Below are 17,049 nucleotides of genomic sequence, written 5' to 3' on the forward strand. Positions count from 1 at the left end.
TGTTGATTTCCCCATTTTCCCTTTTCCCCTTTAACCGAGTCTCAGCTGTTTTCAACATTCTCCGCCTCCTGAACCCAGACCCCATCACCGCCCCCCCACCCCCACACAACTGTTGGTAAATGTACAAATTCACACCTTTTTGCATTCCCCAAGTAGGAAAAATCTCCTGCTTTTCTGGTGGGTGGCTCTGTTGAACAGCTTTCATTTTCCAGCAGTCAGCCACTTTACTATTAACACGATACTGTCTCTGAATACAGAGATTCCATTCAGCTGTCACCGCTAATTGTAACAGACCCATACCTCTCCCCTTAACTCCTAACCTATTGCTAACCAGTTTAGATAGAGACATTACACACACAAACACCCCTAACAGTCAGCCAGTGTTTCTCTGGACACCTGCATACCCCACTGGAGCTCTTGCTTTTGAAACTCTCTTATAGTAGAGCTGATCTATGGAGCGGTTTTACATCACTCGACCATCATAAGGGTTTCAGGAAGAGAGACGAATTATCCCCACTTTGGCTGCTCAAGATTCTCGGGACTAAACCTGAAATTTTCTGCACATAATGCAGGTGCTTTAACACTGAGTCATGGACCTTTCCATAATATAATTGACACATGATAGGAAATTAGATGAAAGTGCTTTATTTGTTTAAAAATCTGTCATGTACAAACCATTAAAAACTTCCAAAGTCCTCCATCACCAGTCACGCAGCTGAAGACATGTACAAACCAAAAAACATCCAGAAACCAAATGAATTTTTTTTAAAAGACAAGTATATTTTACAATAGTATCAAAAATCCAGACAGCTGGTAAGCGTAACTGGCCGTGCAAACATGGCATCTTATCATGATCAAAGATTCCCTGGTAACCACGTTGAGATGCCAACATACTTGTTTCCTAGGAATCAGGTGACTTTCCTTAATTTCTGATATTCTACCATCCCTTCCAAGCTTTATTCCGGCTATTGAGATCTCTCATATTTCTGGAGATTCCTGCATCTTAAAACATCCTTGTTTGTTTGTGGCATCGTGAAGGAAGCCCATGCCAAAACTTTGGGAAGGGGTAGGAAACAAAGCGTACATTTTCCACAAAATTACAGGTCAATAATGTGGAATCTCAGTTCTGTGAATAACTTTAAAAAGCACGACAAATTATATATATAGAATTCATAGCAATCAAGGTCATGGTCTGAGACAGGAAGCAGCAAAGCGGCAGCCAGAGGAAGATTTTGGGATCTGTTCAGTGTCAGCAAGGCATTCCCCCGTTTTTTCCAGGCTGACCCTCACAACGGCATCATCGGAGTAGGGAACGCTTCAGGTCCAACCCAAGGCCAGATTTACAGGTGATGTTGGCAAGGCAAAGACTTCCCCACGTGCAACTGTGGATGGGCTGGGGACCTCATTTAAGTGTTGCTGCAACCTGTGCAAATCAACTGTGTGTGCTTCTGTCTGCAAGCCAGAAACCCATAGCCTGTGCAGATATTGCACTGGTGTGCAAGCTGCAGGATCCTAGGAACTGGGAGTGCAAGGGAAAAAACAAACAACAGAAGTGGTTGACCTGAGTACGGGCTATGCCATTTCCCCCAGAGCAGGGCCGGATTGAGGGGGGCGGGGGGGGGGTAGTCTGCCCCTGGCGCTGCCAAAGAGGGGGCGCCGGGTGCAGCTGCCAGCCGCTGCCAAAGAGGGGGTGCCGGCAGCGCAGGTGGCTGAGTGGCTGCCTGTGCCATTCGCTTGCCCAGCAGGACACACAGAGTGCGTGGCAAGATGGCCACTCCTCAGCCGGGCAGGCGAATAGCACGGAGAGTTGGGAGGCCACCTGACCACTCGCCTGTCCCGCTGAGGTGGCGGCCAGCTTGCTGTGCACTCCTTGTGTCCTGTTGGGCAAGCGAATGGTGTGGGCAGCCTCCCAGCCCTCCGTGCCATTCGCCTGCCCAGCTGAGGGGGTGGCCAGCTTGCCACGTGCTCCCTGTCCTGTTGGGCGAGTGGCATTCTGGCCTTCTCTGGGGCAGTGCCGGATCTAGTGTTCCCAGCACCCGGGACAAACGAAGTGTGGTTGTCGTCACGCGCACAGCGCGCACACGCTCCCAGCGCTGCGTGATGATGTCACTTAGTGACATCATCACACGGGGCGGGCATGCCGCCAGCAGAGTGGCGGCAGCGCCGGCGGCTGGGAGCCCAGGACGCAGGGTGCGCGTGGCAAGCTGGCCAGCCCCTCAGCCGGGCAGGCGAGTGGCGCGGGTGGGCTCCCAGCTGCCGGTGCTGCCACTGCTCTGCTGGCCACATGTGTGATGGCGTCACGAAGTGCCATCATCATGCAGTGCCGGGAGTGTGTGTGTGCTGTGTGCGTGACGACAAACAAACTTCATTTGTCCTGGGCACCAGGAACACTAGATCCGACACTGCCCCAGAGAAGGCCAGAATGTTCTTTCAAACATACACACAAATTCCCTGAACATGGAAAAATAGCAGGTTGAGGAGACGGTTGGGGATTTGCTAGTTTTCTACATGCAAAGGATTTCACTGCAGGGAGAAGAGTTCCTCCCTGCATAAAAGGGATGAAAAGCTAGCATATAAAAGCTAGCATATCAAGATCCTAAAGCCAACCCTTCTTCCTGATATGCTACCTTTCTATGTGCAGAGATACCGTCATATGGAATAATATTCAATTATCTGGGGGGCTCCCGCCAGTCTAAAAAGGAATAGCCCAGACACAGGCTGATTATGAGCAGTGGGCCAGCCACTTCAAGTTGATGGCTGTGCTTTTATTAACAGAGCATTTAATGGTTTTGGAGTACCGCCGTTTCTTTGGCATAAGTTGACCGCCCCCTTCTTTACAACATATTCTCTGTGTTAATTTCCCAGAACCCTTGCCCAATTCCCACCCCCTTAGTGCCTCCAGCTATTTCTTGAAGAACTTCTTGTTGAGGAGGAAGATCAAGAGGTTGACGTTAATTCTGGCCTTGTCAAACATTTTCATGACAGCGACACCCTCGTATTGGAGCTGGAGGAGGTCCTGGGAAGAGAAGAAGGAACTAATTTATCAATGGCTACTAGCCAAAAGAGCTCAATGGAACCTCCATCTTCAGCAGCAGTGTACCTGAATATCAGTTGCTGGGGGAGAGCAAACAGTAGGGAATGGCTGTTGACTTTGTAGCTCATGTGTAGATTGCTAAGAAACATCCGGCAGGCCCCCACTAGGAACAAAAGCCTAGCCTAGAAAACTCTTTGGTCTGCTCCAGCAGGGCTGCTCTTGTGTCAGTACTCATGAATGAAAAACCATGTTCACAGGTGTTATACCCCTGTGTAGCAGAGGCTATCCAGACAATTGGAGGGGGGAGAGGTGTTGCTTTTTTGGGGGGCCTGATCCTGCAAGGCTCTTTTTAAAGCGATAGACACAGAAAGGCAAGGGGGAATCTAGCGATAAGATTCACGGCTGGCCCCTTACCTGGTAATGGAGCGGAAACTTCTCCATGTCGATCCCCATAAACTTCGCCTTCACCTGAAACTGGCCAGCTTCTTCGCAGGGAACAATATCAAAAATGACATTCCTGAGCCTGAGGGAAAAAGAGAATGCAAAAGAAGAGTCCAGAAACCCATTTTCCTCCTGCGGGAAGGACAGGGCGAGTTCAGGGGAGGCGGGGACTACCAAATTTTGCATCAGCTGTCCATCAAAACAGACAGCCCTGCGTTAGGTAGACCAATGGCTTGATTCCCCCCCTCCCCGAGGAGCTTCCAAATTGGCAGTACCAAAGAACAGTATCTTTTATTCTGTCGGCTTATCACTGATTACTACAAAAAGCCCAGTGAGGCAAGTCAGGCCGAGAGAGCTAACTCCAGGCACAACATGGACCACAGACTGCAAGCGAATGCGCCTCGTTCCGAGGTGGCTCACACGAGCAGGCCAGCAGCTGACTGTGGATGTGCTCAGCGTTGAGCTACGGGAAGCCACTGGCCAGGAAACTGCAGTGGATCTTGAGGAAGGAACTCAGCCATCATCAGCGTGACGGGTTTGGAAAAGAGGAGAGAGAACTTACTGGCTGACCGGGAGGTCTTCGATCTCCAGCAAGACGCCTTTTTCAAAGAGACGGGCTGCAGTGTAATGGAGCGTCGCTTGCTTCTTGCTAGGCCTGGGAAGGGGTGAGAAGGCACGCTTCAGTCCCTGGGTACCACGGGAAACCCTGAATGCGGGTCCCCCTTCCGGGCTCTCTCTTTAATCAACCCTTTCCCCCCTTCCCTTACAGGTCTGGAGGGCAAACAGCAATATGATCTCTCTCAGCCAACACCTGGCGCACCTCTGCAACGCTGAGTCTTTCAGGAGGGAAGGGAAGCTTCCCCTGCGTGTCTCTCTTGGCCCTTGGATAGGCTTCCGGCAGCTCTGTTTCCCCTGCTCGGGGCTTCCCTTAGGCCTCCCTCTACCAGTACAGGCAGCATGCCACTTCCGGTCTGGCCAAGTTTACATCCGGCCAGGCCCAAGAGATGCCAGGCTGAGGCGTAGCCTGCACGGGGCTCTGCCCTGCTCCACCTGTTTAGAAACGGAGAGTCTCAGGAAAGCAAAAGACTTCCTCCTTCCTCCGGACTACTGAAGCCATACGAATTCTGCCTTCTACCGAGTCTGACCTCTGGTCCGTTTCACTCTGCCAGTTGGGTCTCAGGCAGAGAAGGGTCCTGTTACCCAGCATCCTTTCAGATGCCGGGGATTGAACTCGGGCCCTTGTAAGGGTCAAGTAGATGCTTTCAGATTGCATGTTCATGACCGAAGCCTTCTCTGATTGAAACACTGAAAAGTACACTGGCCGGATGGGGAAACGTTATACATGACGGCAGAGGGTATATAGCCCTGTATGCTTTGCATGCAGAAGGTCACAAGGTTGAAGGGCAACTGGTCTGAATGTTCCTTTGTTGGGGGCGGGGTAGAAATCCCTGCATGTAGAAAATTAGCTTGTGGTGGAAGAAAACTGGGTGCCCAATATCTAGCTGAATGTATCGGAATTTTTTCAAATCTGGTCTTGGCCGCAAACTCTGGTTGACCTTTGGCAAAGCAGCTCTTCTGTCTACTTCAGTCCTTTCCATCAGTAACACAAGGATGATGATAGTGGATAAACTAGCAGGGTTGTTGGGAACAATTACTGAGGGAATGTCTGTGAATGCATGGGGGGAAGCACCATAAAAATAGCATCTGCTTTTCGGGATTGATCGTGAGAAGCCACCATGTGCCAAGTCAGACTCTAGATCTGTCTAGCTCTGCAGCAGCTCTCCAGGATCTCAGTCCAAGAAATAACAACAACATTTGATTTATATACCGCCCTTCATGCCACACTCAGAGCAGTTTACAAAGTGTGTTATTATTGTCTGCGAGGTGGGTGGGGCTGAGAGAGCTCTGAGAGAGCTGTGACTGCCCCAAGGTCACCCAGTTGGCTTCAAGCGGAGGAGCGGGGAATCAAACCCGGCTCTCCAGATTAGAGTCCTGCTGCTCTTAACCACTACATCAAACAGGTCTTCTGCTTCAGGTCCTTCAGATGGAAACGTCGAGTTACCTTCCCCATCGGTGGTCCTAAGGGGTGCAATCTACACGATCAACTCTTTGTGTAGAACGCTCATGATAGAGACAGATTTGGCAAAGTAAGGAGAAAAGCCTCCTCTCAACCATTCACCGTCAGGATTACCCTTGTTCGAGGCCAAGCTCTGAAGTGTTCCAGCCAGACCACACATGGCTGTCAGGCAGCTAGAACAAGTGAGTCACATGTAGTGCTTTCTCACAAACCTAAAGCAACCCCTTGCTAACCTACTTGTTTCTGGCTGCAAGGTTGTCCAGGCAGGTCCGGATGTACTGATTGTAGTAATCCACCTGCTCCTCGTAGAACATCCTCTTGGAGTCGAGGCCATGAAGGGTCTGCTGCCGTTTTGCCAGCTCTGCCTTACGGTGCTGCCGGTATTGTCGCTGGTTGCGAATATCCTTGGGATGAGGGCAGGCATAATAAATACCACTGGGATCAAATTTCTTGGATTTTTTAAAGCACTGCCCACCTGTATGGGTCTGTTGGGTGAAATATTAGAACACCTGTTTCTCTCAACCTGGGCCCAAACTGATCCTTCTTTTAGCTCAATACCCGAATCCTGAGGTCCATCAAACTGGACTTACAGCGGCCAGACTCTAGCACCTGACTGCCTGCAATCCCCCTTCTCCCAAATTATTATTCATCAAGATAAATATTTGTAGAGGGCAATAGAATGTCCAGAGCTCTTCCATGTACATTATTTTGTAGTTCTCACACAACACCCCTGTAAAGTAGCTGACTATTTTCTGCATATTGTAGGCCGCAGAAGGGAAGTCCATTGAGATAGTGGCTTTCCCAAAGCCTCCAGATGGCAGACTTCTTGTTTCCCATTTTTGTCCTCCCAACAACCGTTAGAAGGAGGTTAGAGGTTGTGAGAAGCCCAAGTTTTATCCAATGAGCTTCATGAAAGCTGAATGAGGATTTGAACCTAGGTCCCTGAGGTCCTAGTCCAAGATTTTAACCTCTACACCACACTGGCTCTCTGGTAGCCTGGCTCAGAATAAAAGAGCTTCCCTAGGTTCCGCAGGATTTGAGTCCAGTGGCACCTTAGAGACCAACAAGATTTTCAGGGAGTTCTGACTAGACATGGGCACAAACCGCATTACAAACTTCAAAAACCCACGAAATTGGCAATCAATTCCCCTGGAAACGGAGCCAGGGGAATGCCTGAACTCTGTCTGCGCTCCTTCTGTCGCCCTGGAAACCCGAATCGAAGCCAAGCTTACCTTGATCGGCAGGTCTTCCTTCCAACCATGGAGTTGCAAAGCAGTTAAAAGTTGGGAGAAGACACCCGGGGAAGGGAGGGGGGGTGTTCTGTAGCCACGGGCACTCCAATCTCATCCCTGCAAACCCTGATAGACATGACAGCCAAACACAGACCTCCTGCGTTGCTCTATGGGACCTCAGCTTATAAAAAGCACTGCGCTCCTAGGCTGGCTTTCACTTTCAGCGAGCAGTGGCGTGTGAGAGCTGTTGCTTGCTACTTGCTAGCCTTTGGGGAGAGACAGAGAGAGTTTAATTGAGCTTGGATTTTTGTGGGAGTTTCCGGGGGGCCTCAGATTGGAGAGAGTATAACTCCAAGATCCTCATTGCAATCTTGACCAAACTTGGGTGCTGGCTGGAAGAGAGCCTGCTACACACTTCCTGTGAATATGGGCTCTCTAAGTGCAATGTGGGCCGTTCTGAGCACCACGAACCGCAAACCGTGGACCGGTTTGGCAACGGGAAATGTCCATTGCAGTTCGCCACTTCAGGATTGTCATCGGCACCGAACCACGAACCGTGGATTCGTTAAATTTTTTTGGCTTGTGCCCATGTCTAGTTTTGACTCTTGAAAGCTTCCGCTCCAAAAATCTTGTTGGTCTCTAAGGTACCACTGGACTCAAATCCAGCTGTTCTATTGCAGACCAACAAAGCTAACCTCCTAAAATGATCCCTATGTTCCGTCACCATCTGGAATGGCAAACACCGAAAAGCAGCCATCCAGTTCCCTGGCTACTATCCATCATTCTGCCATCGAGAACCCTAGTTCTAAAAATGCTGTGGGGATGCTCCGCACCGAATACCTTGGCCATCTCGTTGACGACCTCTTGATACTGGTTGGCGGAATCGACCACTCCCAGACTTTCGAGCCGCCGCAAATTCTTGATGACTTTCCTCTTCTTCTCCTCTATCGAGAGATGACTGTTGCCAGCCAGGGAGCGATTGCGCCTCAGTTTGTCCGGGGCCTGAGCATCGCATAAGGCCCTTCTCTTCATGAGGTGGTGGTGGAGGACTTCCTGGAAAGAAAGGAAAGCCCCAGTCAGAGCTTTTTTCTGGGAAAAGAGGTGGTGGAACTCAATGGGTTGCCCTTGGAGAAAATGGTCACATGGCTGGTGGCCCCACCCCCTGATCTCCAGACAGAGGGGAGTTTAGATTGCCCTCCGTGCCAGGAGATCAGGGGGTGGGGCCACCAGCCATGTGACCATTTTCAAAAGGTTCCAGAACTCCGTTCCACTGTGTTCCTTCTGAAAAAAAGCCCTGCCCCCAGTTAATAGGTTCTCTCAGGATCTATCAGGATCAGTACTGCCAGGGCCTGGAGATGCGCAAGGAGGTTGCAATACTGAACACAGTCGCTTTTAGTCTCTCGGAACAGAGAGCTAATTAGGCAAGATATAACCCCCCCCCCTAAAATCTACTTTCATTTAAGTTCTAAAGCGCACAATTTTAGCGCACACAACTGTTTTGGGTGCCGTTGCACTTCATGATAGATCTCGTTAGCACCGAAGTGGCGTCAGCGGTTAGCCATTCTTGTGCATAACATTTCACTTAACGAGAGTGAAAACAGTTTCCAAGGAACATCAACAACAAAAAGGATCAGAAGAGTTCAGGCGGCTTGGTGCAAACAATAAAATATTTCTTGAGAATGCAGACAGTTGGGCACCAGAAATACCGTAAGTCTGGAAACGTCACAGAAAAACAACCCCTCACGCTTAGCCCAAATAAGAACCAGAATTTTACATCAGGATGTTACGAGGCACAATCTTGTTTTGTCCTTGAACTTTAGGATCAAGTCTAGAAGAAACTATTTGCATGCTGGTGTAGTGTAGTCATAATATTCACATAAAAGAGGCACATCTTTAATGTTTTCTCCAATACTGTGATAAAAGGTGTGCCATTTGATTTCACATCATATAAATATTATGTGACTCTGCACTTTTTATAAAGATGCATGAGATGATCGATGATCAATAGTTGTGCTAGTAAAAAAAAAAATGACCTGTGCGGGATCTTGAAGGTGTCTGGTTCAAATCTTGCCTTTGCAATGAACTCCCAACATGACCTTTGGTATGCTGCTCTCTTGCAGCTGCAATTCCCAACTATCTGCTGGGCTAATAATATTAAAGCTAAACCAAAATGGGCTCCACTGGAGAAAACAGCCAATATACAAAAGAAACTCCGGTGTAAAGGAACTCAAAGGTTCCACAAACAAGCTATAATGAAGTTTTTATGTATTTCCATATTTTTTTAAAGGTGCAAAGTGCTAATATAGTGCAACAATCAACAAATACAATTATATACAATATAAATATAAATCACTTCACAATAAATAATCAGTCGATATAATCAGGATCAATCAATACTTATCAAAGTCCAACCGGTGAATAGTTCATTGATCAATATTACAATATTGCATGCAGATATCAAAACCGTGACCTGCTGGATAACGGACTTGGAGGTCACGGTTTTGATATCTGCATGCAATATTGTAATATTGATCAATAAACTATTCACCGGTTGGACTTTGATAAGTATTGATTGATCCTGATGATATTGACTGATTATTTATTGTGAAGTGATTTATATCGTATATAATTGTATTTGTTGATTGTTGCACTATATTAGCACTTTGGGCTAATAATAGTGGCCTACTTTAAAGGGCTGTTGTAAAGATTAAACAAAATAATGTTTGCAAAATGCTTTGAGCCCTGAAAGTGGTAATTATTATTGCCCCGTAGCACCTTTAAGACCAACCAACTTTATTGTAGCATAAGCTTTTGAGAGCCACAGCTCTCTTCAGCAGGTGCAGGCACCAGAAATACCATAAGTCTGGACACGTCACAGAAAAACAACCGCTCACATTGAGAGTTGTGGCTCTCGAAAACTTATGCAACAATAAAGGTGGTTAGTCTTAAAGGTGCTACTGGACTCTACAATTTCACTTCTACAGACTAACATGGCTAACTCCTCTGGATCTATTATTGCCCCAACCTGGATAGCCCAGGCAAGCTTGATGTCATCAGATTTTGGAAGTCAAGCAGGATCCAGCTTCGTTAGTAATTGGATAGGAAAGTTCTAAAGAAGTCCAGGGTTGCTATGCAGAGGCAGGCAATAGCAAAACACCTCTGTTTGTCTCTTGCCTTGAAAACCCCAGCAGGGTCACCATAAGTCAGCTAACCAGTTAATGGCACTTTCCACCACCATTAATATTACTGGAAGAAATCATAATTTGACCTGTTTTGGCAACAACTGTATATCTATTACCTTTGGGCTAAACCTTCAACTTTGGGCAGAATACTGAGTGCGGGGGAGACTTCAGCGCAGAATTTACTCACCTCATCCTCTGATGCCTTTGTCCACAGTATCTCCATAAGGGAGTCTCCAGGCTGAGACTGGATCACGTCCACCAGCATTTGTTTGGTGCTTTGAGAATAAAACAAGAGAGCAGCCCAGTTTCAGTTGGGGAGGGGGCAGAAAAAGGGTTTTGCTTCCCTCATGTGAACATCTCAAGGCTTTTGTTTTAAATCTCTTATGGCACCAGAGCATAGTAATTCTAGTTGATTGCCTGTAGCTAGAACCTGCTGCCACACACACACATACACACACCGCTCCAATTCAACCTGTAGCATCTTCCATTTGCATGCTCTCAAGTAGCAGGGCTGGCAATATCTCTGGAAGGCTGCTGCCAGTCAAAGCAGGCAATATACAGAGGTATGCTGACTCAGCATACAGCAGTTTTGTATATATACAATATTAATTATTTTATTATTTATTTAATCGCATTTCTAGACCGCCCTCCCCGTCAGACGGGCTCAGGGCGGTTTAACAGCAGCTTAAAACAATAAAAACATTATAAAAACATTAAAACATCATATCAACATCATATTAAGATACAGTGAGCAACAGTTCTTAGCGAAAGGTTATGTATTTGAGGTTTAAACTAGGATTTCTGTCCATGAGATGTTGGTTGTAATCCTACTGCACTTACTTGAGAGTAGCCTCCTTTGAATGCTGTAATTTTCCCTGCGTGTTAGACTTATGTATTCCTCCAGTAACTAATGTTTACACAAATGTGCCCCCATGTGGTGAGAGACAGCAATTACTGCAGAATTCAGTAACTGGGATTTTCAGTAACAGATAAATTATTTGGTGGAACTGTGTTAGGCTATGAACGTATTGATTCACCCAGCCTCGTGTTGTCTATTCCAGGGGTTCCCAACGTGGTGCCTATGGGCACCACGGTGCCCACCAACACTTTTCTTGGAGCAACCAAGTGGGTAAGAAGACCAGCAGGGCTTCTAATTGACTACGAAAGATCTGATTGGCTCCGCAGATTAAAAGAACATTGTTTCAGTGACAGCTGTAACCCACAGCATTTTATTTTTTCTCACCTCTCTTTCTCAGTGTAGTTTTTAATTTTCCCTCTTCTTTACCACTCTTGAGTTTCTTCTTGGTGGCTCCGTCTCCTGTGATAGCCCATTTGAGGTTGGCTCTGCCACCTGTGATGTCATTTTGTGGCTGTGCCCACTGCCCCATATCAGAATTCCAAAGGTGCCCACAAGCTCAAAAAACCTAGGGACCTTAGTCTATACTGGCAAAAGTTTTCTAGCATCCCTGGTGGAGAAAGGCCTTACCCAGCCACGCTACCAGTTCTACCTTCTACTGGGTCAGAACCTTGGCCCATCAAGGTCAGTTGTATCTATCTTGACAGGCAGCAGCCCTCAGGGGTGGATCTTTCTGATCACCTACTACCGGATCGTTTTTAACCGGAAAGTCTAGGGATTGAACCCATGACCTTTTGCATGTAAAACCGGTGTTCTATCACAGAGCTGTGGGCCTTCTGCAGCTCTCCAAAGCTTTGGCAGAGGACTTTCTTGGCTCTGGTTCTCTGAGATCCTTTAACTGGAGATGCTATACATTGAACCTGGGACCTCATGCATGCACTTTGGAGAATTCATTGCCTCAAAGAGGAAAATCAGACAACTGAGGATGAATCCAGCGTTGACAATGATAGCCAAATGGAACTTCCATATATAACAGCAGTCTATCACTGAATTCCAGACCTCCAGAATGGCCCTTTCAGCTTGCAAGCTTCCCAGAGGTCCCAGGCTGGTCACTGCTACATGCTGAACTCAGCGCATCTTTGATCTAGTCCAGCATACACATGACAGTGACAGATGTCAATGACAGATGCCTCTCCTTGCATATTATCGTATGTAATGAATGCAAAAAGGCTTAAGTATGTGGCCAGGCAGAATAGTATATACCGTTATATGTAATTCTGGGCATATAACGGTATGTTGCCGGGCAGAATAGTATATACCGTTATATGCCATTCTGGGGACGCTACAATATTCTTGTATATTAGTAACTGCCCCACCTTAGCAACAAGCTTTTGGTATCCTTCTCCTCAATGTTGGTCTCTGACACATCAAATTTATTGGTGAGGGTAAGGGAGAACTCGGTCTTGGCAAGCTGAGACAGGGTTTGTTCTGAGTTTCCATCAGCTCCATTCCCCACACTTTCACCTGGCAAACAGTGGAAATTAAAAAGGGGAAAGAAGAGTTCTTAGGCAACCCACGCAGAACTGAACTACATCAATATATCTAACGCTCAACATGGCCAAATCTATGGATACTTAAATCTGGAGATTGGGCCCATGGACAAACAAGACAGACCTTCCTACAAACTTGAGAAAAGTGCCAGGTTTGATGAAAAATCTGAAATCTTAAAAAAAAAAAAATTAACTTGGGAGTTAAACCTGGAATTAAACCTTCCCCCAATGATAGGAATGCCCATAACTTTAAGAAATAAATGCCCTCAGTGTCTGTTGCTGGGCAACTACAACAGTATTAGTAGCCTTAAAGCCTTCCTTTCTGTTAATAAGAGGTAGGGAGAGGGGGGTAGAGCCCTTTTCAGGGCTGTTTGGCCTTTGAGGGAGGACTCACTGGGGCCAGGCCCAGCAAGTAGCACAAGGTGACTTGCTACCACATGACTTGGACATCTCATCCAGGCCTGGCTACTTGCTACTGTTCAACAGAAGCCACCCCATGAAAGCAACCGCGGTGTAGCGGTTAATCCTTCGGACTAGGATCTGGGAGACCTAGTTTTATATTTCCTTGTTTCTCATGCATTCAGTATTTCTCTTTTGTATGTGTGTTTTGCTGTGTTGGCCCTGTAGGACCTTCTACTTTTAACTGCTGCATCTTTAGGGGGTGTTTTTATTTTATTTTATTGCCATTCTATATGCCAAATCATCATGGGATGGGGGGGGGGGAGGCACTGACCGAGGGTGGTAGTTTATAAATCTTGGTAAACTAATAGGAAACTGGTTTGCTAAAACTGACTCTCAATTTTGGTAAAATATAGTTTGCAAAACCACTTCCAACCATGGTTTTGCATTTATTTATTTGCATTATTTATAGTTCATCCTTCTCTCTGAGACTCAAGAGGCAAACCACAGCTTGCAAATTCAGACATCACTGCTAAATTTCCAACCATGGTTTGACCTCACATTTGAACTGAGTCAGTGGTTTTTATACAATTTTCTGAAAACCAAACCAAAAAAAGAAAATAAATTGTAGCAGCAATACTGATGTAAGTGGGGTTATATTGGGAGTGACTCAGCTGTGGATCCCTACCTGGAAAATGCCCATATGCTATGCGACACAATATTCTGGATTCTGGATGATAGCATAACTGTCTTGAAACCTATGTCACACTTACCTATTAAGGACTGGATGGTGGGCAACTCCCCCAGGTCTCCTAAAAGCTCGTGTAAAGGGTCATTAGGATCAGGAGCCATAGACTGTTGGTGCTCCAGTAACAGCTATAATGCAGCCAAAGACAGAAAATTAGGAAGTTACAGGCACTTAAAACCGTATAAACCTAGGGCAAGATTTAAAGGGGGATAAAACCAAACTCAAGGGAGTAGCTTTGTTCTTCCCTGGCAAAAGTCCCCTTTGTTCTGCAACGCTTTTGAGACAGGACGATTTCCAAAAGAGTCTGTGATATGGCATTAAGTCAGCTGTTCAAAGTCATATCATATGAACTCTCGAAGTTGCCTTATACAAGTCACACCATTGGTCTATGAAGGAAGGATTGTCCACTCTGACCTACAACCTGATCCTTTTAACTGGAGGTGCTGGGAATGAAACCAGGGACCTTTTGCATGCAAAGCAAAAGCTCGAACACCTGGCTGTGATACCGGAGCTGACGAAACATGAAATCAAACCTTTGGTCCATCTAGCTCACCACTATCTACCCTGACTGGCACTGGCTCTCTGGAGTAAGGTCTTTCCTGACACCCGCCGACCAAGATCTTTTTACTTGCAATTAGAAAAGCTGAGCACAGACTTTCTGCATGCGGAACAGGTGCTTCCCCCCTCCCCCAGACGTTACCTCTCCCAGTAATGGCTTTGGGTTTTATAGTTACTCATAAAACAGGAAACTCTGCAAAGTGGCGTGATCATCCAGGATTTGTTTTCATGATAGAATCAGCCTTAGACTCAAAACACACGAGACAAAATACCTAGATTCAGCTCGTGTTCTCTTACCTAAAGGTTTGCCGGGAAGTGTAGGCATCCTTGCAGCTTAAAGTTTAGCATTTACAGTGCAGGTGTCCTTGCAGCTTAAAGTTTAGCATTTACAATGCAGGCGTCCTTGCAGCTTAAAGTTTAGCACTTACAGTGCAGGCGTCCTTGCAGCTTAAAGTTTAGCATTTACAGAGCAGCGAGGAGGGAAGTGCAGGCGTGGGGCGCCTTTCCTCCCACTCTCAAGGTTCATCACAGCATTTTCCCTTCCCCTCACCCGGCCTGGCCCTGCAGAGCGACGCCTGGCTGCACCAGGAGACTTTAAGCTGCAAGGACCCCCGCACATCCCTCTCTGCTGCTCTGTAAATGCTAAACTTTAAGCTGCAAGGACACATGCACTTCTCCCTGCTGCTCTGTAAATGTTAAATTTAAGCTGCAAGGACGCCTACACTTCCCGACAAACCTTTAGGTAAGAGAACACGAGTTGAACCTAGGTATTTCATCTCGTGTGTTTCGACTGCAAGATAACACACCGCTCAAGCCAATAACAGCTGACAAATTAGAAATCGAAGAAAGAGAATAAAAAATGGCAGCAGGAAAATGATAGCCACATTTGTAATGAGTTAGACAACAAAGAAAGGGGACTGCTAGTGACAAAGTGTTCAAGGACAGAGATGATTACAGAATAGGTCATGCAGTGGCAACTAACTGCAACAACCAAAGGGACGACTGCTATTTAGAAAGCACATAGTCCTGTCTCCCATGTTCATGAACTTCCACTAACACACCTGTCAATCCCTATCACATGTCCTTACTGGGATGTCATTTAGGGCGCACATCCATCCTGTGTTGTGACAGCTGCACTGGCTCCCAGTCGCGTACCAGATCCAGTTCAAGGTGCTGGTTTTAGTGTTTAAAGCTCTTTAGGGACTGGGACCTGCATACTTGTGGACCGCCTCTCCCATTATGTTCCCTTGCACTCCACGGATTAGCAGCTCTTGGTGGTCCCGGGCCCAAGGGACATTTGTCTGGCATTGACCAGGGCCAAGGCCTTTTCAGCCCTGGCTTCACCCTGGTGGAACACTCCCATTGGAGATCCAGGCCCTGCAGGTACTGTTACAGTTCCGCAGGGCCTGCAGAATGCAGATGTTCTGCTGGGCCTTTGGCTGAGAGCCAGCAAATCGTTCCCTTCCCTGACCGCCAACGCCCCACCTGCGACTGCCCTAGGCCAGTATTATGGCTGTGCCCGTGGTTTTTATGGTAGTTTTATAGTAGCCATGTACTGGTAGAGGTGCCTGGATTTAGTTTGTTAAATTAGTTTTATATTTTTATGATGTTTTAATGTATATTTTATGTTACAAGCCGCCCTGAGCCTGTTTGCAGTGAGGGCAGGGAATAAATCAAATACAATAAATAAATAAGTCATTCAGGGAATACAAGGGTGGGTTTTGAGTGGCCCTTCTGATTGTGGTAGGCATTTTAGCTGCTGGAAGCAGTTTTTGCAAATTCCTCCCGCTCAATGAACTCCCCTTCTTCAACACCCATAAATGTTCCTGAGGAGTTCACTGACTCACAGGAGCACAAGTTTCAAGGGGTCTAGAAGACTGCAGCTCTGCTCATACTGCACATAAGATTTAGCGCACAATATTTATGGTTCACAAAACTGAAGTTGTATCGTTTAGACTGGAAATCTGCATGAAATGCATTTCCAGAAAATGACTTCATTTTGCATAGTTTATGATTCCATTTTGAAAATAATTTTGATGTTTTTCAGAATGGTGATGACTCCAGAGGGTCATATGGCAAACAGAGAAGGGGAGGAGTATGAACTCTTACTTGAGTCTGCGTAATTTACTCTAAGATTCTCAGGGTGCCAAACTTTCTTTCAACAGAGCCTGCTATCTTACTGCAGACCCATGAAACACACACAAGCTGTCGTAAACCAGACAGATCTTCAACCAGGCTCATTTTGTGCATTCTCACCTTGTGTGTCTTAATTAGTTCCCCGACCGTTATGTAGACCACTGGTTTGGTGATCATCACCATATCGGAGTACTTGTCTACATTAAACCTTTCCTCTGGTTCAGGTACTAAACAAGCAGCAGTGATGAATTTTCTGAAAGGTACAAAATAAAACACATTGAAGGAAGTGGAACAGTTCACAAACACACACACACTCCCAAAGTCTGCAGTCCTTCCTATGGTTTGTTGAGCACCATGGAATTCTTACACACACACAATCTGTGGTGCTGTCCATTTAACAAAACCATGCCCATTCAGTCCCCCCAAAACTACTAGCCCATAAACATTTTAATGGACTTTTTTGGCTTCAAGGAGCACATTCTGACCTGCTTCCCTAGAAGAGATTCTAAATTGCCAGAAACAACCAGGACATTTCTCTCAACTAGCCATTTGGCTTCTGAGATGCACCAAGCATTTCCCACACAGGCTGATTCCGCACACGTTGGATAATGCACTTTCAATGCACTTTATCAATCGTTTGAGGTGGATTTTTTGTTCCACACACAAAAAAATCCGTTCCAATGATCTATAAAGAGGATTGGAAGTGCATTATCCAATGTGTGCGGAAAGACTGATTGCCAAACCCATTTTAGCGGTCATGAGGGACGGAGCGAGGTGAGTTTTTTTTAGAACTTGATAAACCCAGACTTTTAGGTACTAGCATTCTCAAGAAGGCT

The 17,049-nt window shown here is 46.5% G+C and overlaps 1 protein-coding gene across 1 annotated transcript in view; it reads right to left on the reverse strand.

Moving 5' to 3' along the window:
• Positions 1-2,425: 2,425 nt before the first annotated feature.
• The window catches only part of IQGAP3 (IQ motif containing GTPase activating protein 3), a 63,583-nt gene continuing 48,959 nt past the window's right edge, over positions 2,426-17,049 (reverse strand). The window contains exons 30-38 of the mRNA XM_054975664.1: positions 16,334-16,466; positions 13,545-13,647; positions 12,199-12,346; positions 10,154-10,241; positions 7,625-7,837; positions 5,790-5,956; positions 4,038-4,130; positions 3,449-3,557; positions 2,426-3,016 (exon numbers count right to left, since the gene is read on the reverse strand). Coding sequence (XP_054831639.1) covers positions 2,903-3,016; positions 3,449-3,557; positions 4,038-4,130; positions 5,790-5,956; positions 7,625-7,837; positions 10,154-10,241; positions 12,199-12,346; positions 13,545-13,647; positions 16,334-16,466 — 1,168 coding nt within the window. The 3' untranslated portion in view covers positions 2,426-2,902. The remainder of the gene's footprint in view (positions 3,017-3,448; positions 3,558-4,037; positions 4,131-5,789; positions 5,957-7,624; positions 7,838-10,153; positions 10,242-12,198; positions 12,347-13,544; positions 13,648-16,333; positions 16,467-17,049) is intronic.

This window comes from Eublepharis macularius, chromosome 1 (genome assembly GCF_028583425.1).
Source record: "Eublepharis macularius isolate TG4126 chromosome 1, MPM_Emac_v1.0, whole genome shotgun sequence".
Taxonomy (NCBI): Eukaryota; Metazoa; Chordata; class Lepidosauria; order Squamata; family Eublepharidae; genus Eublepharis; species Eublepharis macularius.